Consider the following 18,198-nt stretch of genomic DNA (forward strand, 5'->3'; position numbering starts at 1 on the left):
TTTGTCTCCTATAGAATGTACATTATGTCCAGAATCTGCCACAGAACTGGTGTGATAATGATGGGCCTTGTGGATCTTGTACATTAATCTTGTGGAGTAAATTGTGCAGCACATCCTGATGCTTGTGAAAATTGTCTTGGAGAGCCCATGTCTGTTACCAAGTGGAGGACAATGTGGTGCTGTTGGAGCAGGCCCAAGCAGTGTCTACACCTGACTTTGCAAAGGAAAGGATAACTATTCCCTCTTTAGCTTGTCTAACACAGCTGAAGAATACTTTTTTGCCTTGTGTCCATACTAACTAATGTCCTATATTATAACTGATAATTCATAAATATTATATTGTCTCTTGAGAAGTTAATGTGAAGCTTTTAGCAATTGTGTAACTGAGCAACTGACTGGTAATTCTAGAATATGTCTGTTGGATTTATGTAGTGTAGCCCAAACCACTTTCCCATTTACAGAATATTTTAATACTGTAGGAATTATTCAAGGTTAGTATAGAAAAGTAGCTTTCAAGGGAGCTTTAAAACTACCTGTAGATATTAAAAAAAAAAAAAAAAAAAAAAACCACCAAAAACCCAAACAGAAGATTTCTAATAGTAAAAGGTGTTTTCTGTTCCTTCCCTTTATGGTCTCCAACAGGAGCTGAGCTGGGGGCTCTTTCTTGTAACAGCTGACCGCTTGCTTGGTCCAGGAGCCCTCTCTCTGCAGGTGCGTTCAGTCGCGGCGTGCTGCGCCTTCGGGGAACAGCTCGGCTCTATCTCTGTCAGCTGCAGGTACTGCGGGGGCCGGTGTAAGCACAGACGGATGCAGGAGCGGTGGAGGCAGAGAGGTTTATAGCAGCTTCAGCCATGGTACAGCGGGGTTGGGAGGGATCTGCGAATAGGTCACCTCGTCGTGCCGCTGCAGCAAGGCTCCCGCTGCTGCCGGAGCAGGGGTACGTGTCGCTGCCCGCCCCTCCGAGCCGCTGCAAAGGCGCAATGACAGTCCGAGCTGAGAGGGGCGGGGAAGGCAGTGCCGCCCCCGTGACGGCACCACCGGGGCGGGCCCAGAGCCGCTTCCTGGGGCGGCGGGGCGGGCCCGCGGCGGGGCACGGCGCGGCCCGGGGGTGGCGGGCCGGGCATGGGGGGTGCCGGGCCGGGGTGGGGGCCCGCGGGCCTGTGGGTGACGCTGGCGCTGGCCTGGAGCGCGGGAGTGGCTCCGGCCGCGGAGGAGCCGGCCGAGCCGTGCGGAGCGGATGGGTGGGCGCAGGACGCCGTCCCGCCGGGCGCGGCCTTCGTCGCCGCCGCGTCGTACCGCGGGCCCGGCAACAACGACACGCGGAGCAATAAGGCGCTGCCCATCCTGCTGTGGTGGAGCGGGAGCCTCTTCCCGCACTTCCCCGGCGACACGGAGCGCATCGATTGCCCCCGCGGCTCCTGCCTCGTCACCCGGAGCCGGCGGGTGGCACGGCACCGCCGCACCAAGGCGCTCATCTTCTACGGCACCGACTTCAGAGCGTACGAGGCGCCGCTGCCCCGCCTGCCCCACCAGACCTGGGCGCTCTTCCACGAGGAGTCCCCCATGAACAACTACGTGCTCTCGCACTCGCCCGGCATCCGGCTCTTCAACTACACGGCCACCTTCCGCCGGGAGTCCGACTACCCGCTCACGCTGCAGTGGCTGCCCGGCACCGCGTACCTGCGGGCCCCGGCCGTGGCCCTGGCCGAGAAGGACGCGTGGCGGCGGAAGGGCTACGGCCCGGTGCTGTACATGCAGTCCCACTGCGATGTGCCCTCGGACAGGGACCGCTACGTGCGGGAGCTCATGAAGTACATCCAGGTAGGTGGGCTGAGTGCACGGGGAAGCTGTGGCGTGGTGTCCGTTCCCAGTTGTCGGAGCTGGGAACGCCTGGCTGCCCCCCTCTACCGCCTCGTTTTAATGGGGTTTGTTTGTCCTTGTTTTTAGCCAAGACACGAATCATAACGGGATGCATGCTGACTACAAGCTGGACAGAAAAACTAGTTGTATTCCTTCCCAAAGCGTGATCTAGACTACACCGCATATCAGTAGGTAGGCCTGATGCAGATGTTAGATGTGGAGTTGGCCGCATTCGGGATCAGTTACAAGCTGGGCAAAGCCTGAATAAGTTCAGTCTTGTCGATCAAGTGCTAGAAGTTGCTGAAATCTCTGGACTTTGAAGTTAGCATACAGGAAGGCTGTCACTTTACAAGCCTCGCTCCCGTTTGAAAGTACAGGAGTGAAGTTAAAAGGCAGGTTGCTCTGTTGTGAGAATCTGCTCCTCACCTGTGTTGTGGTAGGACCATGTTGTTTCTGTGATGGCTTGTACTGCTATGGTACAGCTGATGGTGAGTAGCTTCATAAAGTAAAATAATGTTTCTTCCAAGCAGGAAAAAAGCATATTGCATTTCTTCTCTTAAAAAGTGTAAAGGATATTAGACTGATTTAAAAAAAAAATCTGTTTTTAGACTTTGCCAGAGACTTGTTTTTCTAGTGGTTTCTGTTGTTTCTATTGGTCATGATTCAGTTATTGTAAGGTCATCATGTACTGAGTAGTGAAGCAAAGGCAAAAGAATTTTTAAAAAAAATTAAATATGATGCAGGTTCCAGCTCAAGCATGTTGCCTTGTATTTTTAGACAGAATTCTTTTAGCTCCCTATATCAATTTTTCTCAGTCTAAGAAATGGAAAAATTCTGTCAGTTTGCTGAGACTGGCTGGTATTCTGTAATAACTGTTTGGAAAAGCACTATGTCTCTTAAGTGGAATGTTTAAATCGACATAGAGTTCCTTATGCTGTTCCTTACTTGTCAATTTCTGTTTTATCTGATAATAAATACATTTTCGGGTGGCATCTGTGCGCTCCCCTTGCCCCTCAGTCTGTAGTGTGGCTAATACTGCTTTTGAAACTCAGCACATGCTTTTCTCTAAAGCTTGGAGAACTTGGACTCTAGGAATAGTCTCAAGGGGAAGACCTTGGAGTGAAAATGAAGCTAAATTTACGTAGCTACAAACTGATCCAAGTTAGGAATTTTACAAGAACTACAAGGTCTGAAAACAAGTTCCAGGGGAACAAATCACTTTGTAAAGATGCTGTTTGTTATTTTAGGTTGACTCCTATGGTAAATGCCTGCATAACCGTGAGCTCCCCAGTGAGCGACTGAGAGACACTTCTACAGCCACTACAGAAGATTCTGAATTTATGACTTTTATTGCCAGGTACAAGTTTCATCTGGCCTTGGAGAATGCCATATGTGACGACTACATGACAGAGAAGCTGTGGCGTCCCATGCACTTGGGTGCTGTCCCAGTGTACCGAGGCTCCCCAGCTGTGCGGGACTGGATGCCAAACAACCTCTCCATCATCCTTATAGATGATTTTGACAGCCCCCAAGAACTGGCAAAGTATCTTGATTTCCTGGACAAGAATGGAGAGGAATATTTGAAGTATCTAGAGTATAAAAATGCTGGTGGAATCAAAAACCAGTTCTTGCTAGAGAGCTTGGAGAGGCGGGAGTGGGGTGTGAATGACATGACTCTGCCCAATTACCTGAACGGCTTCGAGTGTTTTATCTGTGACAAGGAGAACACCCGCGTCAAAGAGGAGCAGGAACACAAGAAGTCTCGTGGAAAAATTCCAGCTCCCAGACCTCATATAGCTCAGTTCAAGCACATGGGATGTCCTATGCCAACCCCTGGGTTTGGAAGTGTTGAAGACCTCTCTGGTGGAGACAGGTAATGTGCCAATATTATGCTTTTTTGAAGGGAAAATAGCTTCGAGTAACAGGAGCTGTAACTTCAATAACACTTCTTACTTAAAGGACCTCTTGTTACTTCTCTAGTTACATTTTATATTACGTCTTGTGGGTGGTGTAGGGCGTCCTGCTGATACTGTGTAATCCTGAGGCTGAGCAAGAGGCTTGAACAGTGGAGCTGGCAGTTGAAGAGGAGTGTGACAGAATATTCTGTTAAAATGCTCTGTTACCTCAGGCAGTGGGGTTATCCTTTGTCTATCTTAGCCTCTTTGCTTGAGGGAGGGATGTTTTTCAGTACAGTGATGGTAAAACACTTGGCAGCCCTCAGGCAAAAGCAACTCTGTTCCTCCTTACAAAGGACTGCGTTAAGAACGGGGTTGCCAATATTCACTGCAGGCCTGGTTGACTCCTGTAGACTTCACAGTCTATTGGCAAAGGCTCACCCAGAATACAATACTTAATGCTGTTTTGTGCAACAAAACTCTGTGTTCAAGGATGCCATCCCACTTATTTAGGAGAGGGACTGTGCTGGACAGAGACTGAGCAGCTTCTTGTCCCTTGTTTTCTGTTGGTTGACTGATTTAATGGAGCTTTTTTATGGTAATGCCTTTTCTCCGTCTCGATAGCAAAATGTTTTTTTTTCTTTGTAGTGTGCTATGCAGCACCCTACTCTATAGAGCTCATAAGCGGTCCAGCTCCAGAGGTTTTCTGTTTGAGCATGAGGTGGCAGTAGAGAAGTACCTCTGAAGGCACACACAGAGTTGCTTCCAATGCCACGTGCAGGCTCAGGTGCTTCCATCATTCTTCACAGAGGTCATCAGCAGGGAGTTTTGAACAGCTGGTCCATAATTCAAGCTACAGTTTCACCCCAGGGAAGTTTCCGTGTCTCACTGTTACTCTCCCCATTCGTAGGCATGAGATGTGTCTGCAAAAATTGTTCAGGGGGAGCTTTTACATTCACTGCTATTTACTTTATAAAGATATGTGTCCATAGTTCCCAAGGCATGATCATGGGCATTTCCTGTGAAATACAGTGGTTTCTATCTGATAAGCATCTAAGCTTTACCCATTTTTATTTGCAAAATGGAAGATGACTGCTTAGAATTCTAACTGGTGACAATAGCATAAAATTTCCATCAAAACATTAGCTAAGCATACCTATATTTTTGTCTGAGATTGACAGTAATGTTATTTAACAGTGTGATCAATTTAGATGCATGCTTACTGAGCTGGTCTGTGGAGTGTTTTGTTACTTTAGAAAAACATTCTTGTGGAAAAATGACACATATCTAGTGGGGATACAAGTGATAGACTATATGCAACAGGAAAGGTCTGACTATAAACACACACTGACTTGTGGTTCTGGAGCCTTCTGAACTCGGAGGACAACAAAGGAGTTAATGTTAGAGCATATACCCAGTTACAGTAAGGTTACACTACACATTTGCATGCTCTGGAACCCTTATTCCCAGATGTAATTTGTTTTTAGGGTTGATAGATATGCTGAATTGTCAGAATGCTGCTGCAATCAGAATCTCTCTCTGTGTAGGTATATGTAGCTGGAGCACTATTACACTTTTAGCTGTATCTGCGGGGATGTGGTTTTTAAGTCCTTATGCTTGAGCTTCACTTGTATTTGGACTGCTGGGTTTCACACCCAAGTAAGCTTAAGGAAAAAAAACTGTAGAACAAGCAGCTGTATGTGTCAGGTTGTGGTCAGTCACTACAATCTATTGAGTTCTTAGCTGCTTTGTACAGAAAATTGTGAGTTGCAGTACTGCTGCTGAGTGTAATATCTATTTGGGGGAATCCAGAATCAGGAGTTATTCTTGAACTCCCATCTTGTAAGAGAAATGTTTGGCTTGTTTCATTGATAAAGGCTCATTTTCCAAAAGTAGGATATTGGAGGATCTAACTATAAGAACACTGAGTGGCAATTTCTTTTTAGTTACCAAAAGTTTCTGTCTGTGGTGGCATAGGAAAAAAAGAAACCAGTGTGCCTTTGATAAAGGAATTGTGAAACCATCGTGGTTTTGCTAGTTCTGTTTTATGTTGATGTCACAATTTATTTTTGATGAGAAAAAAATGTTAACAGTGTATCAGATTTGCCAGGTGAAGGATGGCCCTTGCAATAGAATCCCATAATCATCCAGGATTAAAGATAAATCTGTATCTCATAATAATAATGTGTCAGATGTATGTAATTGGTAGTTTCTGGTGATTTGTACAGTCCTGTTCATCCTGGGATACTGATTTTTCCCAATTTACAGGATTAGAGTGAAATTATTTTCTCAGAAGAATAACAGCAATTTAAAATTTCTTTCAATAAAGTCTTCACTTGGATATTGGAATTCGTTTTGGTATTGTTTCCATAGAGTTCATCTGGAAAATGTTTTCTTTTTTTTTCTGTTCCTTGCTGCCACTTAACCTTGGGTCTAGTACCTTATGCAAGTAGACTCATTTTCCAAACGTGTGCCCTTACTCAGTGCTGCAAAAAGCAAGTAACTCATGTTGGGAGTCCTTGAACAAAGGATAATGAATTTAGCTGGTAGGCAATGTGCTCTCACAGCACATCCAAGTGGTGCAAAGGAACCTTTTGGAAGATATTTATTTTTTAAAGCAGAAGTAAGCCTCTGTCTATGATCCTTGACATTGGAATCTGTGATAAAAGCTTTGTTTTGGGGTCTGTGTTGGTGTACTCTGCAGAAATGTGCCATCACAGGTGATGCTGTTGACCACAGAAGCTGATTCCCATGGTGTGCAGGCTGCCACTCCACAAGGACAGGCACTGGGATGTTTTGTGCCTTTCTTGCAGGCCTTCTTGCAGTGGTGGGTGAGATCTGCTTCCAGGCAGTGCAGTCACACTGGATTCAGTGTATGGTGTACAGAGGGAAGGCAGGAGCCACTCTATTTATTTCTGTGATTTGGAGGGAGAAGAAGCAAAAAACTCTGCGTATATGTTAACAAGTATTGGGTAATTCTTATGGACATATTATAAAGAGCAATGTGTTTGGTCCTTTTTTCCAAAATGTGTGATTTGTTTCTGGGTAGCAGAAATAATGGAGAAGAGGTCAATAATTGGCATACCTTGATAAAACACAAGTGAGAGAAGTCGTCCATGTGGTCATGAACTGGAAAAGAATTGCTGAAATTTGCAGGGATACAATCTGTACTATGAAAAGTTTGAGACTGTATGCCCTGAAGAAGAGACAGCCCATACTTGTCCATGTAGTCTGGAAAAGAAGAATAGAGTCTGTGTTAAGGAATATAATAATTTTTGTCTCTGTCATGTGTAACCTGAGTTTGTAGTTGTTTAAATGGATCATCTGAAAAAAACCCTGATTTTTAGACTGTTATATGCATACTGAGCAGGGAAAGCTACTCTCAAAATAATATAAGGACCCTGTGATAGATTTTATTTTAATAAAAGTTTTTATTATCTTCAATTAGTAATTTCGTCTCTGTGGTTAACATGATAGTGATAGTATATGCTGATATTTCTAGAATGTGGTAAAGCTAACAGTGAACTTCTATTTGCTACAGAGAATTTTCAAAGCAAGTTTCTTTAAATGACTTGGAGCACAGTGGCACACTAACAACATACTTTGTTATGACCATCTCTGGGCCTGTTTTCATCTTAAGGGAAAGAAAAAATATGGTTTCAGTGCTATTACAGCTGCAGACTAATTCGGGTTTTTTAATTGTTTGTGATGGTGTCTCTTTTTTGTTTCAGTTGGAAAGAAATGTGGCTGCAGGATTATTGGCAAAGCCTTGATCAGGGTGAGGCCCTCACTGCTATGATTCATCGCAATGAGTCTCATCAGGGAAGATTTTGGGACTACATGCATGAGATTTTTCTGAAGAGGACAAGGCAACACTGACCCATCTTTGTGAGAGCTTGATTTGAAAATAACATTGAAAGTTAAGACTGTGAATTCTTACTCACTTCAAATGTTTGCCTTGAAAAAACAAAACCAAAAAAACTGTCACAGAGACAATGTTTTCTGGTGCACAAAGTGAGTAAGTTTTTGTTATGATTGGATTTCAGCAGTGGATGTGTTAGTAACTGCTTTGGTTTGAGTTTCATCTCTGTGTTGTGAAGCCACTCCTGGCTTGCAGGTGTGAACATGTGGGGCAAAAGAGGAATTTACTCTCTTTTTGCATTTGCTATACTTTTATTGTGTCTTACATGACTTCAGGCTCTTGCTCAAGTGCCCTAAGTTATTTCAGGGATTTTTTAAGTCTTCAGAATATTAGTTGGTTTTTAAAGTATTTTATCAATCACATATTCTCTTCATTAAGATGTACTTTTAGTTGCTATTAACAGATGGCTTTTCCAGTGAAGGAATTACAAAAGACACATCTGTGAAGAGCAATCGTGCCTTATGAAACTGCTGCAATAAAATCTCTTCTCCCCAAGTAACATGCCTCAAATACTCCTCCTTTTCAAGCTAACTGAATAACCACGGGGAGGTCACTTAACTCTCTGCCTTATTTTCCTCTTTTGATGACTTAGCAGATCATATGTACAATGGGATGGGAGAACAAATTATTTAAGTTGCAACTTTCAACAAAGTATATCACACCAGGAAGTGTATTACCTGGTGTTGTGTAGAACAAAATAAAGTTCTATGCTTTGGTTCTCTTAAGTTTCCATCAAACTGAAATCTGTAATCTTGATTTCTTGTTATCTCCTTAATGCTAGCAATTTTTCCTTTTGAGTATGTGCAGCATTCTGCCAAGACAAATTCATTTTAACAATGGTGCCTTTCCAGTGGTCTCTGCAGTTTGGATACAAGTCTTGAAGTCTTTATATGCTGAAATAGGTGATCAGAGCAGGTGCATTGAGATGGTTTTGTCCTCTACCGACCTTAACACATTGTGATCCTGGTCTGTGTCTAGAGTTCCTGAGTGACAACACGTGGATTGATCTTCCTTGCTGCTTAGCCTATACTGTATTGCTTACAGGTATAAATAAACTCAATTGTTCCCTGCCATAGTGGGTATCTTTCTGAAATAATTGATCTTGCAGTGGATTACTGCAAGAAACTAATTAATTCAGGGTCAAAGGTAGAAACGCACAGGCAAATATGGGCACACTGCAGTGATGTCTCTAATGGTATAATCCTATTTTCTTTCTCCATTTCCCCTCCTTCAGAAGTTAACTACTGACTAAAGAGCCAGAGTTTATCTATCTAAGATAGATTGTTGGTAATGAAAGTCTACAGTCTATTGTGTAATTTGATTTTGTAAGGCAGTTTATGCATTGCTGTGGGAAGTCTGACGTCTGTCAGTAAAAAGTTAGGAACAGCAGTGACTCTACGTTCTCTCCCTAATTACATCACTGTCTATTGCTTAGTGCTGTATGGCTCACTTAATATCTTTTTCTTTCCCCTCAAATTCCCCTTCATAATGTTATAGATATGGTATTACAGGTGTTATACCAGTATAGGTAATGATCATCTCAATGTTTGCCTCTCAGGTGACATAACAATATTGCCATGTTAAAATTGGGGCACCTTGACAGCAAAAACTTCAGACTCATGACTATCATTGCATTTTTATTAATGTAGAAAATGCTTACACTGTACATTGTTCTCACCTAATTGTTTTTAGGAGAAGAATGTTTTTTTATCTCTCTTCTCTAATAACAGTAACAAGTGATTCTTCAGCTAAAATGCATTTATCCGTTTAAGTTCCTTTTTTTCAGTAATTCAGGAGACATGAATACCTAAGAGAATATATCTTAGTTAATTGTTAAGCTGGATTACTCAAATCAGATTAAAAATTACAGATGTGTATTCAGGATTGAAGAAGCCACTTGCTTGAGAAGTAAATTAGGATAAAACAAATTAAGGCTGCTTTAGTTCTGAATATTGACTTCTACTAAACAAATTAATGATTGTGTGAATTAATGCCTTCAGTTACTTAATTTCATGTTTCTGTATAGAAAATAATTCAGTCTTCTTTAACTGCATGCTCTTAATTAGCAGTATTTCAAAACACTTTCTTATTCAAGTGTTTGGTGGAATAGCTAGGAGAAATTATGATCTTGCTTTTTGTACTAAACATAAAAAATAAGAACCAAGTACTAGCACATGCAACTTTTACTATTTCATCCTGGAATTTAAGTACAGATTTTTCAGAAGTGCAGCCTTTATAATAATTTCTAAGTCTTTACTATAATGTATGTGCTGTTGCCAAAATTAGACATGCTATATTTAATGCACTGTCCCTACAGGAGTAACAGGAGGAAGTACATTATAAGTATGTGCATCAGCACCTGCTTAGTCCTTGGTGAGTGATGTCCAAAGTCCCATTTTGTCTTCCTGCTCAGCAACATGAGCATGTTTCTCAACTAACAGTAGCATTGAAGATACGGTGGTACAAGCTGAATAGTAGCTAGCAAAGTAGATAAAAACTTCTTCCTTGGGGCCCTGATTTGTTCATTAGCTATTTCACAGCTGAGTATTCCTTCGCCACTATGTACTTCATGTACTTGGTATATTACAATCAACAGCCAACAAGATTATTTTGTTAGTGCTGCAGGGTTTCTTTGTTGCTTGCTCTGTGTCTGTACTACAGAAGGCTGTTGCTTTGAGCTTGATGACTGTTGCCAAGCATGAGTATTTCTGATTGTCATCTGTCTTGTTAAAGTGGATAAGAAAAGAGTACAGATCTGAAAGTAACTTGATTACAGATATTCTGTGGGGTTTGTCTGGTTTTCAAAGTGCAACTTCCAGTTTGTAGTTGAGTCATAAGTCATTTGATAGCTTTCTTTTCTGAGTTTTTAGTGTCTTCCTAGGTTTAACTGTTTTTTACAGTCTTGGAGGTGGTGAACTTCTCAAAAGGTAATGAGTATTAGCTACCACTCTTAGCTGTGAGGCTCACCCAAGCCTTGTTTCTTTTGTATCTGCAGTGGTTTTTTCTGTAGTCATAGATCATACTAGCTTTCATCTCCCCTATGTCACAATACTTCCATGACTTATAAACTGTGTGTCTGTGGCCTCTATTAATACAGTAAATTTATTTCACTTTTTATGTATGGTGTGCAAGAATTAAGGCTGGAATATTCAGTGCATGGTGTGAATACTTTGTGTAGCTGCCAGGCAAACTCTGCAGGGACAGGAGAGGTGGGAATCCTCCCCAGGTGGATAAAGAGTTGTGGTTGCAGTTGTGTTCAATGCTGCTGATTGACCTTCACAGCATCTACTGCTCTGCACAGCAAGGACTACAAAATGTTGAGTAAACATTTTGCCATGGCTTTGCTTTCATTCTCTCCTGTTACTTGGAGGAGACAGGAGGAGAAGCTGGGTCTCATACCCTTGAAGAGTTTGCAATTAATTTACTTAATAATGCATTTGAAAGAATTGCTATATAGTGCCAACATGTACTGCCAGTCGTAGCCAAAGTGAATTCAATTTACCCTCCTAGTTGTCTTTCTACTAATGCAAGCATGTTATTGCAGACAAGGAAGAAGGTCACTACAACATTATTATTTTGGAAAAAGTTTCCTGATTTCTGTTCTTGGCTAATTGGATTTCTCACTGCTTTAAATCCAAACCAGCAAGAATGTCATCATTCATATTGTGACTACTGGAAGGCTATGTGATGCTCAGACTGAACACAATAGATGCAACATTTATCTTAATCATGTCCTTACAGTGCAGGTACCCATATTCACAAAAACTGAGACTAATAGGGAATTTATCAAAGATACCAAATATTGAAGATGTTTACCCGTGTAAACACTTTGGCAGGATCCTACAGACTAGGGTGAGTGGCTTCACTGCTTGTCATGAATTGTGCCTGTTTACTGTGTGACTAAAGGGAGGCTTTCAAAGCTGTCAGGATAGCTTTATTCACTAGCATTACTCTTCTAAAAATAAGTATCTCTTCATTACTGCTCACATGAAACACCAGTAGATGTCTATTGATGCTGTGTCTCAGAATTGACTTGACAAGTTAGAATAAATTTATATTCTCTGAGAGGTGAGAAACGAGAAACAAATAACTGACTGAAGGTTAAAAATCTAGCAGTCCAAGGCATTTCAATGATTGGACAAGCCACATTTCTCATTCTTCTGCCAAAATTGTGATACCACGTGTTGCCTATTTTTTCAGTTAGAAGGCAGTTATTTTATTTACTGAACTAGTAGTCTGTGTTTTCTGTCCTTTAGCAAGGACTGCAATTTGTAGGAAGCATATAACCTCACTGAAGAATATTGATTTGATACCTAACATGATTTCTAGAAAAGGAGTTCAAAAAGAGTTGCCGTTTCTTATTTCAGTCACTGTAGTAATGTCAAACTGAAAGACCTCTGGGTCCTCTCTAATGGTAAGTAGAATGAGATCCAAGCAACAGTGGATGTATATGTTTAGCAGGAAAAGAGAATGAGCTGCTTTCTCTGGAAATGGTCTGCTAATTGCAGCAGCAGCTGGAGAATCAGCAGAAATGCCCCTCTTGCATTTTGACTGAGGGTAGTTTTAAGTAGTGTGGAAGATCAACTTCTAAATGACTGGGAAAAGGGTAAATTGACTTGGAACTCAGCCATCAGGGACATCTGAGTTTTAACAGGCATTGCTGTGTTAGACAAGCAGCCATCTGCCTCGCTTACTGTCCTGCCATACACACTCTTCAGCCATAGTCCCAAGAGAGCCACTCCCTTAATCATTAGTTGTCATCTATTTGGTTGTATTTAATTAAGGTTATTGATGGATCTCCAGGCACCTTCTGGGAAGTTGTATTAATTGGAAACATACAGGGTGGCAGGTTCCTTCATTCTGCCCAGAGACCGCTACTGACAGGCTGAAATTAATCAGAGACAAAATCCTTTTAGTGATACGACCGACTGAGCCAAAGCTTGCGTCAGGCTTTAACAAACTGTACTTCTCTTTATGGTCCATTGTCTCAGGGCTGGCAGTGAGAGATATATGGCCCTGCAGAGGAATTAGGAAGGATAGAGAGGAGTGGAGCCTACAGGATTTGTTCCAGAACTCTGACACCACTAGCATCTTAATTTATGTGCTGCTAAATACATTTTTTACTGCAGAAAAGACCCATTTACGGTGCAGGTGCCTCAGCTAGAGATGATTCTGGGGATCTTGGAATGGATCAGAGCAGATTATAATACTTTGTGGCATCTCTGAGCAAATAAGAAGGCACAGGTAATTTGCAGAGCAAATGGGCTGAGTATCCTCGATCCTGGGAATTAGGGATGGCAGCCTAGAACTACTCAGGTTTAGTGCAGCCTGGGCTCGGGGGTCCGTCCGACCCCCGGCTGCCGCTGCCGTAGGTGTCCCAGACAGCGCTGGGCTGATAGGCACAGCCCGTCTGGGTCCCTCAGGCTCGGCTCCCAGCCGCAGGCAACTTAGCGAGCAACTCTGCAGTGATTTCAGCTCTGTGAATTCAGCTCTTAGTGATTTCGCTCTTTGCTCGCAAGTGCCTCGGGCAGACGCATAGGGATAGAGAGAGGAGAAGGCTGTATGCGGTTCCACAGCGGTGTCCTTTAATTTCAGCTCCTGTGAAGGGATGCAGGGACAGCTCTTCTGCCTAACTGGGCAGAGATGGGGGTTGATATAGGGTACCGGGGTGTTGCAAATTGTCCAATGGCCAGGGTTGAGAAGAATATGAGCTATGGCCTTACAGATAGATAACAAGGGTCCGAGGGCGGAAGGGGGGCTACTTTGGTCCAGTCATCGTGACTGGGCATTTCTTATCTTTGGCGAGTGACTGCCAGGGAGGACTTGCAGGGCCTCTGCCTGCTACACAGGCTGACAGAAAAATGCAGGGCAGCTGGTCTGATTGAGATAGCACAGGATAAGGGTTGTTGTGGGAGTTGGAATGGGGTGTGACACATCCAGTTGTGAGTGCATGAATACATTGTGCTAATAAGTGCATTAAGTACTAATACTGTCCAAACACAATAGCTCAGCAGGCAGGAGTTAAGTCTGAACCACCTGGAATCTTAGCAAACTGGTTAGTTTCACTGCTAAAGTTAAAGTGGAAGTGCTTTAAATTTTAAGGCATCTCTAATTAAATTGTTTTAAGGAGGTCAGGGTGAGACAGATGAGAATAAAGTGTGGTAGATGAGGGCATTATGAACTAGTATTCAGGATAAATTTGTGTGAATATACTGGAATTTGCCTGAAAGCTGGATCCAGGCAGTCAAAAAGACATGGATATCAAATCTATTCTTTTTTTGCCAATACAACAGATTTCTTAGCCTCATCTCCTAACTGATTTTTAGGTAGTATCTGGACATTTTACATAACTACACCAGAAAGTGAAGAATACATGGTGTAGTTTCTCATCTCTTAAAGATGTATTTAAGATAGCAATCTCATTTTAAAGGGTGTATTTTATCACAGCATTGCTAGCATTGTTTTTAATTGTGGCATAGCATTTACTGTAGCATCATATGTGGCCCTTACACACTTGTGATATATATTCTTTTCAAATCTAATATTAATAGTTTAAGCTATGTGGTTCATTTTGGTTTTGACCAGCTGAAATGCAAGCTAGGATTAAATGTGTCGATACAAGAAAAAAAGTTGTAAATGCTAATTAATGAATGTTTTACATGTTTTTTATAGCTGTACATTCAAGATTCACAGTAAAACATCTCTGGGGTTTGCTGTTGAGGGAATTTGGTTTTGACAATCCCTATAAAGTCAGCACTTTTGTCCCATCCATTAGTGACTTGGTGCTATCAGCTATACAAAATACAGGTTATAGAGACATTTGGCTATTGAGTAACACACCCCTTTTGTAGTTCCGCATTCTTCCTTAAAATTAATGTGTAATATTAAACAATAATGTTTAATAATAAAACTGTGTCCTGCTTCAGACATCTCTGCATGGTGTGTGCAGACACCATCATGTACCTTATTCTGTCTGCTTGGGAATCTCTTATGCTGAGGCTCTAATATGGGACTGATGCCAAAAAATTAGTTCTAATGCAGACTGCAGTAACTTACAGGAAGCTATTACAATTCTCATTGTGTAGTTTGCCTTTCTATTTCTCAGCTTACCCTCCTCCCCCACATAATTTTTCTTGGAATTACTTAAATGAGAGATCAGCTTTTGAAGGTGAAAGGACTTGAAGGTGCTGCCACCATTAGCTAATGTAATTTGGGAAAAGGGAGGCTGATTTACAGGGAGTTCAGCTTTTCTTATGTCCTAGTACTTTTGTCTTTCCTTGCTACTGTTTCTGTGCTGATCTAGTTAGACATTGCAGGAGGCAAATGCAGCAGGGGAAGGTGGGTGGCTAGCAGTAAGGTAGGAAGGGTAGCAAGAAGAGGCAAAACCAAGAATAGCTGAACCTCACATGAATGGGAATACTGAAATGTATTTCATGTCCCTGTCTGGGATTTTTAAAGTCTCTATTGTTCAGAGTTGCACAGTGCAAGCCCTCTGGCCTAATTTGAAGGTGTCAGCTTGTTTTCTTTCTTCTCTATTGGTAGTCAAGCTCAAAGGATAGCTTGTTTCCTGTCTTTTTGGAAAAAAAATGGGAATAGAGAAACACTCTGCTTACCAAAATGTTTCAGAATTTCCAGAAAGTGTTTGAATTTGGACCTTAAGAGATGAAAAATTACTCCCAGAAGAGAGCTAAAAAGTATATCTTTTGTTTACTTGAACATGTCTTCTCATACTCTTTAATTTGGACTCTAAGCATACACTATTTTAAAAGTAACACAAAAATAATTCTAGAATTGGACATACCAGGATTTATTGTCAGCAGATGCAGTAAATTCTAGTAACCATATTGAGAATATTGTGATCTTTAGCTCAAGTTAACAGAATTTCTGAAGTCTCTAGCTTCCTTGACTAGGCAAAGGGGCATGCTTTAGGTTTTATGTCTAGGAAGTTGAATATATTTTAATTCAAATTGGTGTCCTGTGGGGGGGAAAATACAAAGAAAAGCATTTTTTATTTAGTCTTCTGTATATGGTCAGAGGAATTTAGCAGTTCCTGATACCGTGGTAAAAAGGCATATTCAGGAACTGCTCCATGACAAGGATCTGAGTGCTTTGTGTCCCCAGTATTCAGCATCTAACTCCTCAGTTTTGTGCATCTACCTTGTCCCTCCTGCTGTGCAGAGACTTGTTTGTATCCCAGCCCTTGGAATTCTCCTGTGCCTTCTGGATTGTATGCCTTTTTCAGCTGGGGACATAAGCACTCCAGATGAGTTGAGAACTTCCAGGACCTGGGGAAGAAACTTCTGGGAACAAGAGTTTTTTTTCCACCACTGAGTATGAGGCTGTGGGAACAATGCTGCTTCATTTTGGAAGCAGCAGTTTCAGTATCTTCTTGGAAGAACAGTAGGAACAATGCAGGGGAGATCCAGCTGTAATGTAACAGAGAGAAATGAGGGGATGAGAGTTTAAAGCACCAAAAAGAGTTTCCCTACAGCTGCAGAAGAACTTGAGAACAGTCAAGTGAGAGGGACCTCATCCATGTCTATAGTATCTGAGGGGAGAGCGTCAAAGGGATGGAAGGATCCAGGCTCTTCTCTGTGGTGCTGCACAATAGGACAAGAGGCATCAGACAGAGACTGATGCTCAGGAAGCTCCATCTGAACATGAGTGACAACTTTACTGTGCAGGTGACCGAGCACCGGAACAGCCCAGAGAGGCTGAGGAGTTTCCCTCGTTGGAAATACTCCACAAATGTGGATGCAATCCTGTGCAACGTGCTCTGGGACCCTGCTTGAACACAGATGACCCACTGTGATCCTTTCCAGCCTCGCCCATTTTGTGATTCCTTTAATTCCATCTGAATTACTTGAGACAATCACAACTTCTGCTACTCTGGCTGAAGTGTGTTTGCTCCTTCCCTTGCTATTTTCGCCGCAGAAGGAGTTTTTGGTAGGAGATTGTCGGGGCAGCACGCAGTGGTTCCGCCCAATGCGGAAGCTGAGGGGAGTTACTCGATTTCCATGGCCTATGCTTGGCCTGACGGGCAGGATGGGGCGGGGCAGGCGGCTGCCCGCCCTCAGGGCGCCCGCGCGCGGACATGGCGGCGCCCGCGTACCCCGCCTGGGTGACGCGCTGGGTGTCGGGGCAGTGGCGGAACAAGAAGCGGCCCCCGACGCTCCGCCCGACCCGGACTCTGGCGCTGGCCGACAGGGTGGCGAACCGCCGGGAGCAGTCGACAGGTGAGCTGCTGGCGGCAGGGAGCGGTGGCGAGGGGCAGGCCGGGCCCGGCGCTGCCCCGGGAACTGAGCCGCCGCTGTGCTCGGGAGGGGCCGCGCTGCTGGCAGAGCTCGGCGGCGCCTTGTGCTCCGCAGGGCAAGAGGGGAGGGGCCGGTGTGGGCCATGGAGTTCGTGCGTGGTTTCCGTGGGAAGGATCGCTTCCTCACACTGCCTAAGTTTGCGTCGTATGTCAGACACGTTGCGTTGTAGCATTGCCTTTACCTTAAAAATTCAGTCAGATGCTGTAGCGGTTTGCTTTCTGTTAGCAACAACTTCTCTGCCCAAAGCAAAACTGGGATCTTCAGTTATGCATTTTCTTACCTGCCTCTACCCCGTATTAAACTTCTTTGGAGATGTATGCACTGTGGAGGTTGTTAGCATGAAATCCCAAACACCTGAGATTTCTGCTTGTCTTTTCTTTCTAGAGGCAACGTGCATTACGGAGATGTCAGTAATGATGGCCTGCTGGAAACAGAATGACTTCAACGACACGCCTTGTGCTGAGGAGATCAGGATGTTCTATGACTGCGTGGCAAAGGCAGAAGTAATTAAGGCCTCTTTTATGTTCTTAAAGGCTAATAGTAGGAAAGGAGGAAGCCTCCAGTTATTTTTTGTGTGCCAGTAAGAATAATCTTCTCTGAAAAATTTGATTGTGACCCATTTGAACAACTAAGAGCAATGAAACGGGTGAAGAGGCTCCCACAAGGAGGGGCTGAGGTAGCTGGGGTTTGGGAGACCTCATTGCTCTTTACATTTACCTGGAAGGAGAGTGTAGCCAGGTGGGGGTTAGCCTCTTCTCTCACGCAACTGGTGATGTGACAAGAGGACATGGCCTTGAGCTGTGCCAGGGGAGGTTCAGGCTGGACATCAGGAAGAACTTTTTCACTGAAAGGGTGCTGAAGCATTGGAACAGGCTGGCCTGGGAGGTGGTGGAGTCACCATCCCTGGTGGCATTTGGGAAATGACGGGACGTGTCAGTTAGTGCCATGGTCTAGTTTGCAAGGTGGCCATCAGTCAAAGGTTGGACTCAATGATCTTGGAGGTCTTTTCCAACCTGTTTCTGACTTTGAAGGCCAGACACTTTTGAAAAATAAATTTCATACTATTTGAAAATTAGAGGTTTCTGATTATATATTATATATTAACATATTATATAATAATACTATATGATAAGCTTGAAATAAAATAATTTTCAAAATAGACTAAAGGTAAGTATATGTACTAAACTTGTCCTTAAACTCGTTTCAG

The 18,198-nt window shown here is 43.1% G+C and overlaps 1 protein-coding gene across 2 annotated transcripts; it reads left to right on the plus strand.

The window, feature by feature from the left end:
- Positions 1–1,122: 1,122 nt before the first annotated feature.
- On the plus strand, positions 1,123–17,494 carry FUT11 (fucosyltransferase 11). Of its 2 annotated transcripts, none has more exons than XM_053949543.1 (4): positions 1,123–1,821; positions 3,108–3,733; positions 7,487–7,769; positions 17,376–17,494. In XM_053949543.1, the coding sequence occupies exons 1-3, from the start codon at positions 1,123–1,125 to the stop codon at positions 7,632–7,634; spliced, it is 1,473 nt and encodes a 490-aa protein (XP_053805518.1). In that variant the 3' UTR covers positions 7,635–7,769; positions 17,376–17,494. The 2 variants fall into 2 exon arrangements, with proteins under 2 accessions (XP_053805518.1, XP_053805519.1); XM_053949544.1 differs by lacking the exon at positions 17,376–17,494 and adding an exon at positions 15,856–15,889.
- The last annotated feature ends 704 nt before the right edge of the window (positions 17,495–18,198 follow it).

This window comes from Vidua chalybeata, chromosome 8 (genome assembly GCF_026979565.1).
Source record: "Vidua chalybeata isolate OUT-0048 chromosome 8, bVidCha1 merged haplotype, whole genome shotgun sequence".
Lineage (NCBI taxonomy): Eukaryota > Metazoa > Chordata > Aves > Passeriformes > Viduidae > Vidua > Vidua chalybeata.

Excerpts from the sequence above, each read along its gene's own strand:
- FUT11 (XM_053949543.1), top strand. The coding sequence starts at position 1,123 with ATGGGGGGTGCCGGGCCGGGGTGGGGGCCCGCGGGCCTGTGGGTGACG. Across the intron at positions 1,822-3,107 it reads AGCTCATGAAGTACATCCAG|GTTGACTCCTATGGTAAATG; the intron begins GTAGGTGGGCTG and ends TTGTTATTTTAG. Across the intron at positions 3,734-7,486 it reads GACCTCTCTGGTGGAGACAG|TTGGAAAGAAATGTGGCTGC; the intron begins GTAATGTGCCAA and ends TTTTTGTTTCAG.